The 14,399-nt window shown below is 41.7% G+C and overlaps 1 protein-coding gene across 1 annotated transcript; it reads left to right on the top strand.

Moving 5' to 3' along the window:
* The first annotated feature begins 3,797 nt into the window (after nucleotides 1-3,797).
* On the top strand, nucleotides 3,798-5,673 carry LOC123314916. Its single transcript, XM_044900377.1, has 2 exons — nucleotides 3,798-4,167; nucleotides 5,260-5,673. Exons 1-2 carry the CDS (start codon nucleotides 3,840-3,842, stop codon nucleotides 5,478-5,480), a joined length of 549 nt encoding a protein of 182 aa, XP_044756312.1. The 5' UTR covers nucleotides 3,798-3,839; the 3' UTR covers nucleotides 5,481-5,673.
* Nucleotides 5,674-14,399: the final 8,726 nt, after the last annotated feature.

The following is a 14,399-nucleotide window of genomic DNA, read 5'->3' on the forward strand; positions in this document are numbered from 1 at the left end:
GATTTTGAAAAATTTGATTCTAGTTTGATGGTGTTGTTTTCCATGTAATGTCGCTTCTACGATTTTACAAATCTTAATCGGTTATTTTCTTAAATGCTTTCATTTTATTACGAAAAAGGATTGAGAAATTTCTAACCGAACATAAAAATTATATAGGGTAGTACGTTATTGAACCCAATTTTAATTGTCAGTGAAATTGATAACGAAATGTAACCTTTAACAACAAATTAAATGGTCTTATGTTATTGAAGACATAGATAGTTTCATGTGTCGCACAGCCATAACGACAACTACCGTCTTTCACTGACGCATCCTTGGCGATATATTTCATGTAGTTCATTGTCGGAATCACCTGGTCCTGGATGGCGAGGATGAAGCCCTCTCTCTCGGGAAACAACCTTCCGGAAGTCAACCAGTTGTTCACGCAGATATTTCGACGTAATCATGATTGACCTCGTTCTAGTGCCTTCCATGCAACGGTTTACCAATCAGTATCTGCATTTTGCTTTCTGTAGATTGTTCGACAGTTTCTAAGTGGTCCTGTTGTAGCTTCAACGGAGTAGAACTATCGGCAGCACAAACTACTCGATGGAGTTCTGACGAAGCAGCCTTGGTCAGGAACTATTTTCGAAGTCAATTACCTGGGACATGCGGTTAGACAAGTCAACAATTCCTCTAGCCCCGAGCTGTCGTGGCAGCTCTGTCCGTTCCATTGAGCTTTTGGGGTGATGTTTATTATGTTTTGTCAGCATCGTCCTCATTTTTCTCTGTAGGGCTGCTAAATTGGTGGTGGTCCAAGAGATGATACTGAATGAGTAGCTCAGCGCCGAGCAAGCATAGATATCAATCGCTTTCATCAGATTCTTGCTGATAAGACCAGTTCTCATTACTCTTTTCAATCTTCGGGTGAACTTCTCCGTTAATTCATTCTTTATCTGGCTCTGATTGATTTTTCTTGCCTGTTTCATGCCTAGATACTTTTATCTGCCTCCTTCCTTTAATGCTTCAATTTCTACACCTTCCTTGAATTGAACGAGTCATCTTCTATTTTTTCCCTCTCGTTACGTTCAGCAGTCGACATTTTTTTATTCCAAACTTTATTTTGATATCTTCCTAGAATCCTTCCAACATTTTCAGCATCTGTTGGATTTGTTTTTTGGTAGATGCGAAGAGTTTCGAATCGCCCATGTAAAGGAGATGATTCAGTTTCATCATAGTTCTAATGGCGCTCTTGATGGCAAATCCGTTATCCGTAGAATTCAATATATGACACAAGGGATTCAGGGCCATGCAGAACCACAGAGGGCTCACCGAATCTCTTTGGGAAATTCCGCGTCCTATTGGAATAGGTCCTGTTGTAATGGAGCCATCTGCTGCTTTCATTTGAAGACTAGTACATCAAGTTGATATGGCGCTTTTCAGGAAATTAACAATATTGGGATTCACCATGTAAATCTTCAAGATCGTCAAGAGCCATTCGTGAGGTATGAAATCGAATGTTTTTTTTGTAGTCTATGTACGCAGCGTAAAGATTCCTCCGCTTGGAGAACGCTTGATTGCAGATAACTGAATCTATTATTAGGTTGTTCTTTGCACCCTCGGCTGTCTTTAGTGCATCGTTTCTGTTGCATGGCGATGTTGTTATTCCTTTCGCAATGATTGTGATTTCGATTTGAAATGCACGGTGTTATTAATTTGTTCCTCTTTGGAAGACATGTGATTGGTTGGTACTTGGATGGGTCTTCTGTATTCTTTGGATTTTAGGTATGTTTTGTGCCATGTGGGAGGAATAGTGGAATTCTTTCAGGAGTTAATGTGCAATCATTTATTGCGGAGGTCAATTTGTCATGCCTAATTCAAAGTTTTTTGTGTTTTCCAATTGAGTATTCCTCTGATAGCTGATTTTACTGCTTCAATTGTAATCATATCATGCTGCATCGGCTCATATTTTATAGCTTCAGATTTTTCATCTTCAATCCATCCAGTATCTCAATTGAAATGGGGTTTCGTTGATAATGGCTCGGTCCAGAATTGTTCAATGGCTTCCTCTGGTGGCAACTTTCCATTTTCTCCTTCAGACGATGTTAGTGACCGGTAAAAAGTTTCTTCCGACTTTTCGAATGAATTATTGCCTTTTTTCTGGCTATAATTGATGTTATATCTCCTCAGTCAAATTCTCATACATAAAATAATTCAAAAAAATATTTCTACAATGAAGACTACTTGCAGGATAATTCCGTGAATTTCCCTTGAATTGATTCTACATACTTGTCTCATGCTTAAACTCTTCACGTTTTAAAGATTCAATAAATAATAATTATATATTATTACACTGAAAATACCGGGTTCTGTTACCGAACTCTCATGATTGAAATACATGATTTTCTGAGAAACTGGAGAAAATCGAGTTTCGAATTGTGACTCTTCAGTCCTTAAAATAGTGATATGAACACGTTTCACATCGATACGATTGATTCATATTAACAGGGATAATAAAATAAAAAACAAAAAACAAAAAACACACTTCTTTTAAAGTTTTACTCTTTGACGATCGATTTCGGTTGTCAAACCATCATCAGGCCAGCTGAAAAGTATATAAGTGTTTTCTCAAAATTTCATCACTTGAATTCATGTAGGCATTGTAGTAAGAATGTGCAATCGTACCGTCAATGAGGTAGTCTCTTTTATAAAAATCACTAGACTCTCGACAACAAATAATGTGGAAGAATGTTGTTGTTGAAATTCTTCTTGTCGGTATGTGGTGAAATTATTCGATACGTAGCCTAAACGAAAGTGTAAGTTAATTTAAGTTGTCATCTGTCACGTTTCTAATGTTAGGGGGTATGTTAGGGAAATTAATTATCTTTATTAGGCTGCCCTCTCTAAGGTTGAAATCTGATAGTTCGTTAAGTAAATGTCGATTATCTCTGTTCTTTAAAATCTCCAATTGTTCTAGCATTGTTAGTTTATAAAAATTATGACCTTTATGTAATATTTTCAAGTTATCGAATTCTATGTTATGTTTACATTCGTTTATATGGCATCCTAATGCTGACTTGGGGTGATTTTTACTGTGTTCGTCGAAACGTTTTTTCATATTACGTGTAGTCATGCCGATGTAAAAAGCAGGACAGCTTGAACAATTTATCTGATATACTCCACTTTCTTCCTCTCGTTTAGTTTTGGTTTTGTTGTTGACTAATAGGTTATCGATTGTTTTATGTCGTTTGTTTATCAGTGTGTAGTCGTATTTCGTAATATTTCGCTGTATATTTTCGTGTAAGCCTTTATAATACGGTACTGTTAAGTAGAGTCTTCTTTTTGTGATATGGGGGTAGATTTTCTTCATTGTTATTTTTCTTTTTATTGTGTTGTATATTTGGTCGATGTATTCTTTAGTGTATAGGTTATTTGTGCCTAGTTGATATATTATACTTATTTCTTTTTTGTAATTTTCGGGGGATAAGGGAACATTAAGAATTCTATGAAACAAAAAATTGAAGGCGGCTCTTTTCATCGATGGTGCATGATAAGAATGATATGGGATAATATTGTCAGATTGTGTAGGTTTTCTATAAATTTCAAAAGAGAACTTATTGCCTATGTCAAGAGAAATCGTCAGGTCGAGGAAGTTTATGGTATTCGATATTGAATGTTCTAGGGTGAACTTTATTTTAAATTTGGAATTAATAGTTGTGAAGAATTCTTCACAGAATGTTCCCTTATCCCCCGAAAATTACAAAAAAGAAATAAGTATAATATATCAACTAGGCACAAATACCCTATACACTAAAGAATACATCGACCAAATATACAACACAATAAAAAGAAAAATAACAATGAAGAAAATCTACCCCCATATCACAAAAAGAAGACTCTACTTAACAGTACCGTATTATAAAGGCTTACACGAAAATATACAGCGAAATATTACGAAATACGACTACACACTGATAAACAAACGACATAAAACAATCGATAACCTATTAGTCAACAACAAAACCAAAACTAAACGAGAGGAAGAAAGTGGAGTATATCAGATAAATTGTTCAAGCTGTCCTGCTTTTTACATCGGCATGACTACACGTAATATGAAAAAACGTTTCGACGAACACAGTAAAAATCACCCCAAGTCAGCATTAGGATGCCATATAAACGAATGTAAACATCAAGGGCGGCTCGTCAGAGGAGGCAAGGGAGGCTAAGCCTCCTCATAAAGCTTAGAGCTAAAATACATTCACTTCGAGCATGTCCTCATTTTCAGAAAGTAATTTCTATATAAATTTTCCGAACACCTGAACTAGATATTCAGATAAAAATTATTTCATTTTTCGGTCCTCCGCTCATAAAAATCCAGCATAACAATCATACAATCCGCCGGCTGCGTACGCGTCCGCCGCGTCGAATGTGAATATTTCCTAGTACTGCCTATTCGGACGGAGGCTGTTGGGCCTGCTGCCTCCGTTGATAGTGTAACTCACGCATACGTTCTCTGGACTCGCATACTAGCCGAACAAGAATTCAGCTGACTTACTGTACCATATTCGCCCGTAAAATGTACCAGAGGAGGCTCAGCTCCCCTGTTCTCCATTGATTCTTTCGTGCCGTCTTCGACTATATTCGCTTGATCTCCGACGGTAGGGGCGTTGTCCGGCGGTAGTTGTTATGATTTCAATTTTTAATTTGAATGTAACGACTTCGTGGAGAACTGGAACTTCGGGAAATTTGTGATATATTCTTGTTAAGATAGGTTGTTTTGTTAGGGCGTTAGGGGTAAGTACTGATACGGATCAAAAAATAAAATGGAATTGAATATTGAGAATTAACTGTACACGTTGTTAAAACCTTTACAAGACCTCCACCAAATTTAATTACACTAAAGTCTACCGAAAGCGTCAGAATAGAAGTTTCAGTGTTGTTTGGTAGTTTTGGTACGATAAATGTGATTGGTTAACTGGATCGATCAAACGGGAAAAATTATTTTGCTGGCCATATTTACTATTTCCTCATCAAACAGAATATACTTCATGGTTCAAAACGGGGTTTTCCGAATTGAAAAATTTACCGCGATCTATCGAAAGGCATAACAAGTAAAAGGAGCATATAGCATCCTCTTGCATTCAAAATTAATCTTAGAACTGACAACTTTTCATTATGTTGAAGAAGTATACTTTATTGACTGATAAGAGTTTGTTCCAACACTCCCCGAAAACTATTAGCCTCCTCAGCTCTCATGACCACGAGCCGCCACTGGTAAACATAACATAGAATTCGATAACTTGAAAATATTACATAAAGGTCATAATTTTTATAAACTAACAATGCTAGAACAATTGGAGATTTTAAAGAACAGAGATAATCGACATTTACTTAACGAACTATCAGATTTCAACCTTAGAGAGGGCAGCCTAATAAAGATAATTAATTTCCCTAACATACCCCCTAACATTAGAAACGTGACAGATGACAACTTAAATTAACTTACACTTTCGTTTAGGCTACGTATCGAATAATTTCACCACATACCGACCAGAAGAAATTCAACAACAACATTCTTCCACATTATTTTTTGTCGAGAGTCTAATGATTTTTATAAAAGAGACTACCTCATTGACGGTAAGATTGCACATTCTTACTACAATGCCTACATGAATTTAAGTGATGAAATTTTGAGAAAACACTTATATACTTTTCAGCTGGCCTGATGATGGTTTGACAACAAAGAGTAAAACTTTAAAAGAGTTGTGTTTTTTGTTTTTTGTTTTTTATTTTATTATCCCTGTTGATACTCTTAACACACTATGGAAGCTTTCATCAGCAAAATGATTCATATTATTCAGTATTGTAACGGATGGGTTCTTGCACAGGGGTGGAAATACTCGTACCAATTGTTATTTATTTTCGTAGAAATGTTTCGAACAAATTTCTGGATAGAACAAAAAAATCTGCAAAAAGGCAAACGTCAGAATGACAATATTAACCCTGAAATCCTCAACTGTTTACCTGCAACCAGGATAATATTTTCTAATTACGCTATGAGTAATTTGAAATAAGACTGGCTACAGGGTAGTCTGTCAAAGCTGAAACTTCCTAAGGGTCTCCACCTCAAGATGATTGAGATGGGGGACCTGGAAAGATTAACGAGAGTAAGTCTGTGGGTGAGGGGTGCTCAGAGCTCCACGCCTACAGGACTTATTCTCAGACGAATAGAGATGTCGACTCCGGCCCTCAAAACCAGAGACTGGAAGGTCTATAACAGGGTTGACAAGCCTGAAATGGCACAGGTCATCCTTGGTATGGACAAGGCGTCTCTCGAGGTCCTGCAGGCTTGCAAATTCCAAGTTGGGATTGGAATGCGAATGGGCACATTCAGGCTCATCCAAGGCCCAGGACGGGTGACGGATGCTCCACCCTCTTCGACTGCACAGGCAGCTCCAACAACGGGGCCCAGTGCCGAGGAGAAGGAGATCCGTACTCCAGAGGAGAAATCCTCTAACCCGACTGACCAGTCGGAGATGGAGGTGGACTCAGCGAGGGCTCCCACCGAGCCCATGTCTCCCGTTGCCCTACCGGTATCTAAGGAGACCGGTGGGCGCGAGAGGGGTGGCGGAGGGGGGGGGAACTGAGCGGGGTTCCACACCACCCAAATCACCAGTAGATCCTCAAGGATCTGCTGCTATGAAGTGACAGTCAGCTGGCTGAGGACAAATATTGCTCCTCATGGCTGCTGACATATAAGTCACGCAAATAAACTTGCAGCACTGCATAGAGGCAACCGATATTCTTCGGTTGCGGCTGGCAAAGCTGCACACATTTTTAACTCTGATTCAGGAGCCCTGGATTAGGGGAGGCGAGGTGAGGGGCCTATCCTTCAAAGGTGGTAGGCTCTTCTGCTCGCCCAAGGATACGAATCCGAGGGCGTGTATACTTGCTTCCATTGATTTAGGGGCTCAATTACTAACAAATTTCTGTTTCAGAGATCTGGTAGCGGTTCAGATTCTAGACTGTAGAGGACCGCTGAAGAATCTAGTGGTGGGTTCGGCATACCTTCCCTACGACTCCCCGGACCCACCGCCATCAAGGGAATTGGAGGAGCTGGTCGAATTCTGTCAACGGAAGGGATGGCCCTTGCTCGTTGGGTGTGACGCTAATGCCCATCACATTTTGTGGGGTAGCACTGGGGTCAACCCGAGGGGTGAAGCGCTAATTGACTTCCTGTATTCAACAAGTCGGAACCTACTCAATAGAGGTGATGAGCCGACCTTCGTTACTTCGAGTAGAAGGGAGGTGCTCGACACAACTTTGTGTAGCAGTTCCATCGCTCACTTCATCGAGAATTGGCGTGTTGCAACGGAAGTGATCTCTCTATCAGACCACCGACACATCTGCTTCACTATCAAGGGGAACAGAATTTCAAAGGATCCAGAAATTTTCAGGAATCCGAGAAGAACAGATAGGTCCAACTACTTGACAGACCTTTCTAACAACCTAAGACAGGAGAACCTTGTACCAAAGACCACGAGAGAATTGAACACTGCTGCTGACAAGCTGCAGGAGTGCATTATCTTGGCCTACCACAGCAGTTGTAGACCTCAATTTCGTAGACCAAAGGGTCAGACTAAGTGGTGGACACCTGAGCTGACTGATGCCAGACTACCATCTTATCAACCTGTCAGTTTCAAACGGTACCTTTCCATCCCTTCTAAAAACTGCAGTAGTTATCCCGGTATTGGAAAAGAAAGCCGACGTTCATAATATTACTAACTATCGACCTATATCTTTGTTGAGTGTAATCTCCAAGGTTATTGAAAATATCGTGCGGAAAAGAGTTGCCACTTTTTTGGACAAGTTCGATCTTGTCTCTAATGCTCAACATGGATTCAGGACCGGCCGTTCTACTGAGACAGCAGCTTTCGAGTTCATCGAGTTCGTCCATAAGAATCTAGACGAAGGTCGCTTTGTTGTAGGACTGTTTTTTGATCTTTCCTGTGCCTTTGACGTTCTTTCCATCAGTTTTATGAGAGAAAAATTCTATAACTTGGGATTTCGAGGTACATTCCTTGATTGGTTGAAAAGTTTCATATCTGGTAGGTCTATGTGTAACAAAGCAAATTTTCAATTAGTTTTGTTTCCGAATTATTCAGTTTCATATTTCCGTAACGTGAATTGATTAAGTCGACCGGTTTCAGGCCGCGCGGACCCATGTGTTCCCGGATCGCGATGTCTTCAACGTAAGGTCAAGGGGGGATATCGTATACCGAATTTGTTTAATTGCGCATTTGACAATTGTACGAAAAAGGGCCGTGCCGGGTATAAATTCGAGCGATTTCGTAAATTCAGTCAATGAAGCCAGAGTGTTCCATCAACCGTCCGAGAAGTATACCAGATAGTAAGTACATTCAAGGGTTACACATGGGCAAGGTCTCAGGTATGATTATTTTAATTACTCTTTTGGTTAATTTGCCGGTTTGTTTATTTTCCCACATACCCTTCTTTTCGCCGTGGAGTTGTGTAGTAGCTTCAAATGGCCTACACTACCCCATGGACTTTCCCAGTATGCGTAGGTGTGTACGCTAGCTTCAAATGGCGCGTACATGCTTCCGTGTCATCCTTCCACCGTACCGCCCGGGTCCTGGAGGCCATGCATTAGCTTGAAACGGCCTGCATGTCTCCTGGTATCCTAAAAGTACAGGGGTGTACGATGTTAGCTTCAAACGGCCCATCCTACACTCTTGTCAGGTACGTTCCGCCGTCTCTAGCTCAGCCCACCCTTACCGTACCGCCTGAGTTCCTAGAGGTGATGCATTAGCTTCAAACGGCCTGCATCTCTCTTGGGATTCCGAGTGTGCGGGAGTGAACGATGTTAGCTTCAAACGGCCCATCCTACACACCTGCCAGGTATGTTCCTTTGTTACCCTTTTTTTACCCCGCCTTTCCCTAACCGTACCGCCCGAGTTCTTGGAGATTATGCATTAGCTTCAAACGGCCTGCATCGCTCCTGGAATTCCGAGTGTACAGAGGTGTACGATGTTAGCTTCAAACGGCCCATCCTACACAACTGTCCGGTATGATCCCCTTCGAACTAAGCCACCCAACCGGGGTTACGGGGGTGGGTACAGCCCCCGTGATTTCGGAACACCTTGGATTCCGAGGGCACCCTTGCGGGTGTGTTCGTCGTCCTTGTTCCGTGGTTTAGTTTTTCCTCGGTTCACCAAAGTATACCGGCAAACTGCCGTCCGCCTTAACACCAGTCTCGCTTATAATAACCGACTTTGCCCATGTTACTACCCGCCGCTTGTACTCAACGTAGAGTTAACTTGTATTATTTCACTTACGCTCTTGCTTCATTCTAACTCCGACCGCTTCATCCCGCATTCTTACTTTGCTCACTCATCATGTTTCGACATTAAAAAGCACGTTACATCCCGCTTCTGCTTCTGCACCGCTTATTCACCCTATACCCTGTACGACATCATCATGTATATAGAAGATATTGAGTAGAAGTTTCATGGTTATTGTGTGTTTTATTTTTCTCCCGAATAGAGTTTTTAAGATATTTCAGAGATAGGGGACTGTCCGAACTTCATGAACATCTGACCCCTGGACATAACCTTCTCTGACTGTAGCTCCTGGTCACCTGTGGGATACCGCCTACAGGTTCCGAGTGTCCTCAACACTTTAAACTAGAGGTGGCGCCCGAGGTTTCTATCTTCGGAGAGGAAGATGATAACAGCTGGAGACAGGGGGTCGTCACATATGAAAGTAAAAGTCGATGATGTTCATAGCCAAAATTATAATTTAACATCCGGAGTACCCCAAGGATCGGTATTGGGCCCACTTCTTTTCGTCCTCTTCATCAACCTGCCTGATTACTTGAGGTCTGTATTGTGGTTGATTTTTGCGGATGACTTTTCCGTAGCTAATTCTGCTTCGGACGCATCCCAGCTTGTTAGCATCTGTCAAGGTCTCATTAATAATTTTAGTGCTTGGTGTCGTAAAAACGCGTTACTGTGAACGTAGAGAAAACAAAAATTATTTCTTTCGGAAACAAAGCAGCTGAAGGAAAGCAATTAACGATCAGCTGCTTAGGCTCTACAATTAGGTCGGACGAGTCCACTAAGTTTTTGGGTATCTACATTGATGAACATCTCAGATGGAGCTATCATATTGACATCCTATGTGAAAAACTAAATTCATCTTTTTACGCCATTTATCGAGTGAAGCATTGCTTTTCAAGTGAATATCTTATGAACCTATACTACTGCCTCGTATATAGCCACATATCATATAATATTTTGTTATGGGGTGTTTCATCGGATGTAAATAGAGTCTTTGTTTCTCAAAAGAGAGTGTTGCGGATGATATAGAGTGTAAACTCAAGATCCTCTTGCAAACCTATCTTTACTAATAATTGCATATCAACTGTACCCTGTATCTACATCTATGTATAAGTCGCTGATCTTAATTAGACAAAAATTTCAGAGTATGGATAAATTATCTAGTCACCACTCTTACAATACACGGAACGTAGAAGTTTTAACTCTTCCTAAACACAAAACAGCACGATATGAACGTTCACCCACTTATCAGGGCATAAAAATCTATAATAAATTACCAGCTTGTTTCAAATCCTTGAGTTTAATCAGTTTCAAGAAAGCCATTAGATCTCTGTTGAGTCGTAAGGCTTATTACAGTATTAATGAATACATATGTGATCAGCAACTTGATTCAATGTAATATTTGTATTTATATTTTTGTGTCCTTTTTTTGTAGTAATTTTAAGTTGTATCATGATATGATATAATAATGAATTTGTAGCTATTTTTTTCTGACTTGTCCCATACATTTATATATGTCTTAAGGGATTAATAAATACTTACTTACTTATTTACTTACTTACTAGCAGGCATCTCTTTAACAGGGCAATGAAATCTGGCCTTGAAAATGACTGGGACGATTACAAATCGGCCCTGAAGAGATACAAAGGACTCATAAGGAAGTCCAAGAGCGAATCGTGGGGGCGCTTCTGTACCGACATAGAGGGTGCACCTGAAGCCAATCGGCTGAGGAAGATACTCTCTGCAGGAGGCACAGTCACAATAGACTACTCAAAGCTTCCTACCGGGCATAAAACGTGCTCAGATAAAGAAAGCTTAAGACATCTCCTAGAGGCGCATTTTCCGGGCTTCACAGAGAACAACAACACGCAGGATGAGCGCCAACGACATGCCTCACGAGAGGACTGGAAGTTGGCTTCACAAGTGGTGACACAGTCTCGAATCCGATGGGCTATTAACGGAATCGAGCCCTACAAAGCAGCGGGCGAAGATGGAATAATTCCGGCACTCCTTATTAAGGGGCTGGATGTGTTGTCCTCCCCACTGCTCCATATACTCCCAGCGAGTCTAGCTCTAGGACATATACCATTGCCCTGGAGAAAGGTGCGGGTTGTTTTCATACCCAAACCCACGCATACGAAGGCGAACGACTTTCGTCCAATAAGCCTTTCCTCGTTTCTAACCAAGACGTTGGAGAGATTGGTAGAAAGATATATCAGGGATGGTGCGTTACAGACGTACCCATTACACCCCTGCCAGCATGCTTACCAAATAGGCAAATCAGTAGATTCTGCTCTTCGCTCAGTGGTTAACTGCATTGAGGACGGACTACATCACAAAGAATGGACACTGGCTGTATTCCTGGATATAGAGGGTGCATTCAACAACACTGCGTTTGGCGCGATGCATGCTGCGTTGTTCAAACATGGCGTGGAACCGACACTTTTTCGTTGGGCGAGGTCTCTGCTGAGGGATCGCAGCATAACTGCTCGGCTAGGCGGCTCGACAATCTGGGGCTCACCGGGAAGGGGATGTCCGCAGGAAGGTGTTTTATCACCCCTACTGTGGAATCTTGTCCTGAATGGGCTCCTGGTCGAGCTGACGAGGGCTGGGCTCGTTGTTGTGGCCTATGCGGATGACCTTGTCCTACTGATCAGAGGTAAGGTAATCAGTGTCATCTTCGATCTGATGCAGAATGCTCTGCGTATGATTGAACGATGGTGCTTAGAGAACGAACTCTCGGTCGACCCTGGTAAAACGGAGATGGTTCTTTTTACTAGGAGGAGGGTCTAGGAGGAGGGTGCCCCACAACATCAAGCTTCCTAGCTTGTTTGGGATTGGGCTCATCCTATCCGAGCAAGTTCGATATCTCGGTGTGGCACTGGACCACAAGTTATTGTGGAACAAACACATTGAGACTCAATCGAGCAAGGCTAATGTAATTTTTTGGTCTTCTCGCTTCTCGGAGAGTGCTTGGTAAAGGATCGGGCTTCAAACCACACATTATGCGCTGGTTGTATACTGTCGTGGTGAGGCCTATCCTTACCTACGCATCACTGGTGTGGTGGACTTCCATGGGGAAGAATTCCAGCCGCACCATTATGACTAGATGTCAGAGGAACGCATGTCTAACCATCACAGGTGCTCTGAGATCCATCCCTACGGCAGCTATGGAGTGTCTGCTGGGCATACCACCTTTGGACCTTGTAGTTACACAGGTGGCCATGAAGACAGCTCTTAGAGTTTGGGAACAGGGACAATGGCGCGATAGAGGACTATTCAGGGGGCATGCGAGGGCTCTCAAGATGGTGAGGGATGCCAACGCATCTCTTCTCTATAGAGGGGACCGCTCGGGCACCAGCTTCTACTTTGCCGAACCCTACAGGGTAATTGTCCCTGACAGAGACCTATGGTCTACATCAAACAGGCTTCTTGAGCCCGAAGGTCCCACTTGGTTCACCAATGGCTCTGTGATGCCCACAGGGACTGGAGTGGGAATTGTGGGACCTCGTTTCAATCTATCCATCCCCCTAGGGAAGGACTGTTCCATAGTACAAGCGGAACTGTATGCTATTCTAGCCTGCACACTGGAGAATATCCGCAGAGGGTACTCCGGAAAACACATCTATATTTGTTGAGATAGTCAGGGAACCCTGAAATCCCTTTCTGAGGAAAGGGTTAACTCACACCTAGTAAAGGAATGCAGAGAGGCTCTGCGGGAGCTAGGTTCTGATAACATTGTGAAAGTTATCTGGTGCCCGGCTCACGCAGGACTTCCGGGGAACGAGAAGGCAGACAAACTTGCAAAGCAGGGAGCCCGCTCAGCTTTTGTAGGTACGGGACCGGCGCTGCCTATCTGTCGTACATCTGTCGAGAACTTCTTTAATAGTTGGCTGGACAGGAAATTTTCCTCTGGATGGAGCATAAGAGGTGGTCTCAGACAGTCAAGGCTTCTCATTGAGAGACCATCCTCTGTGCCTGAGGTCGAAAAACTCTTAGCTCTTGAGAGGAAACAACTGAGTCTAGTGACTGGAGCAATGACTGGCCTTTCTCTGTGCCGCTGGTGCAGGAGCACGGAGGAAACGGTTGAATACATTTTTTTCTTCTGTATGAACCTTGAGGACTTAAGGATGACACATCTAGGAAACAGAACACCCACAACTCCTATGGTGAGAGGGACACCTCTCTGTCGACTTGTGGCATTTTTGTCAGCATGTCACAGAGAGTTTAAGTCTCTCCAACTACAAGCGGACGAAAAATGGGTCACGAGGCCTCAGTTCAGCCCGGTGGGGCACCGCACATAAAAGAAGAAGAAGAAGAATTTGAAATAATCTCTTCCACAGGGATTGCCGACTTCTTCTCATCCACGTTACAACTGTTAATAGTGTTAATGAGCATTATTCTCTTTTGCCCCTCCTCAATGCTAGATGCGCGCGTTCAACCGCTTACAACAACTTCAAAATAATCCTACACCCGCGCGCATATTTGAGATTGAAAAATATATTTTTCCTAAATTTTCGTTATGTTATATGAAGTATATTCAATTTACCGGGTGGCTCACCCCAGACGCGGCGCTCATTTTGAGGGAGTGAATAAAGATATTTTGAAAATCTTTTCTTGTGGTGTGTGTAGGGTGTTCAAAAGCAAAATTTAAAATTATTATCATATATACAGGGTCAACCAAAGTTACACTTTTTTGAATGTAACACTCTTTATTTGACCTCAAAAATGGAATGGCAAGCTCAAATTATGATGATTTTCTTCAGATCACTTTATACCTTAGGAGGACCATTTACGAGATAATGGCAAAAATGGTTTACTAGTTTTGAATTAAAAATTGAAAATTGCTCAGAAACTATCAGGTTTAGATGTAGGAAAATTTTATGACGAAAGTTTCGAAATTAATTTTTACGTTCATCGAGATATAGAAATACCGGGTGTGCCAAATGACACATCTTAGGTCAAATGAAATGAAAAAGTTTTTGACGATTATTTGTAATTGATGTTTGAGCATTAATTATGATTACTCTGTATATTCCAGAGTTGAAATTTTCTTTTATA

This window comes from Coccinella septempunctata, chromosome 6 (genome assembly GCF_907165205.1).
Source record: "Coccinella septempunctata chromosome 6, icCocSept1.1, whole genome shotgun sequence".
Lineage (NCBI taxonomy): Eukaryota > Metazoa > Arthropoda > Insecta > Coleoptera > Coccinellidae > Coccinella > Coccinella septempunctata.

What these genes read in the sequence shown, in the direction of transcription:
- LOC123314916 (XM_044900377.1), top strand. Translation starts at nt 3,840, where the DNA reads ATGAAGAAAATCTACCCCCATATCACAAAAAGAAGACTCTACTTAACA. An exon ending in CCATATAAACGAATGTAAAC is followed by an intron (nt 4,168 to 5,259) that starts ATCAAGGGCGGC and finishes CCACTGGTAAAC; the next exon opens with ATAACATAGAATTCGATAAC.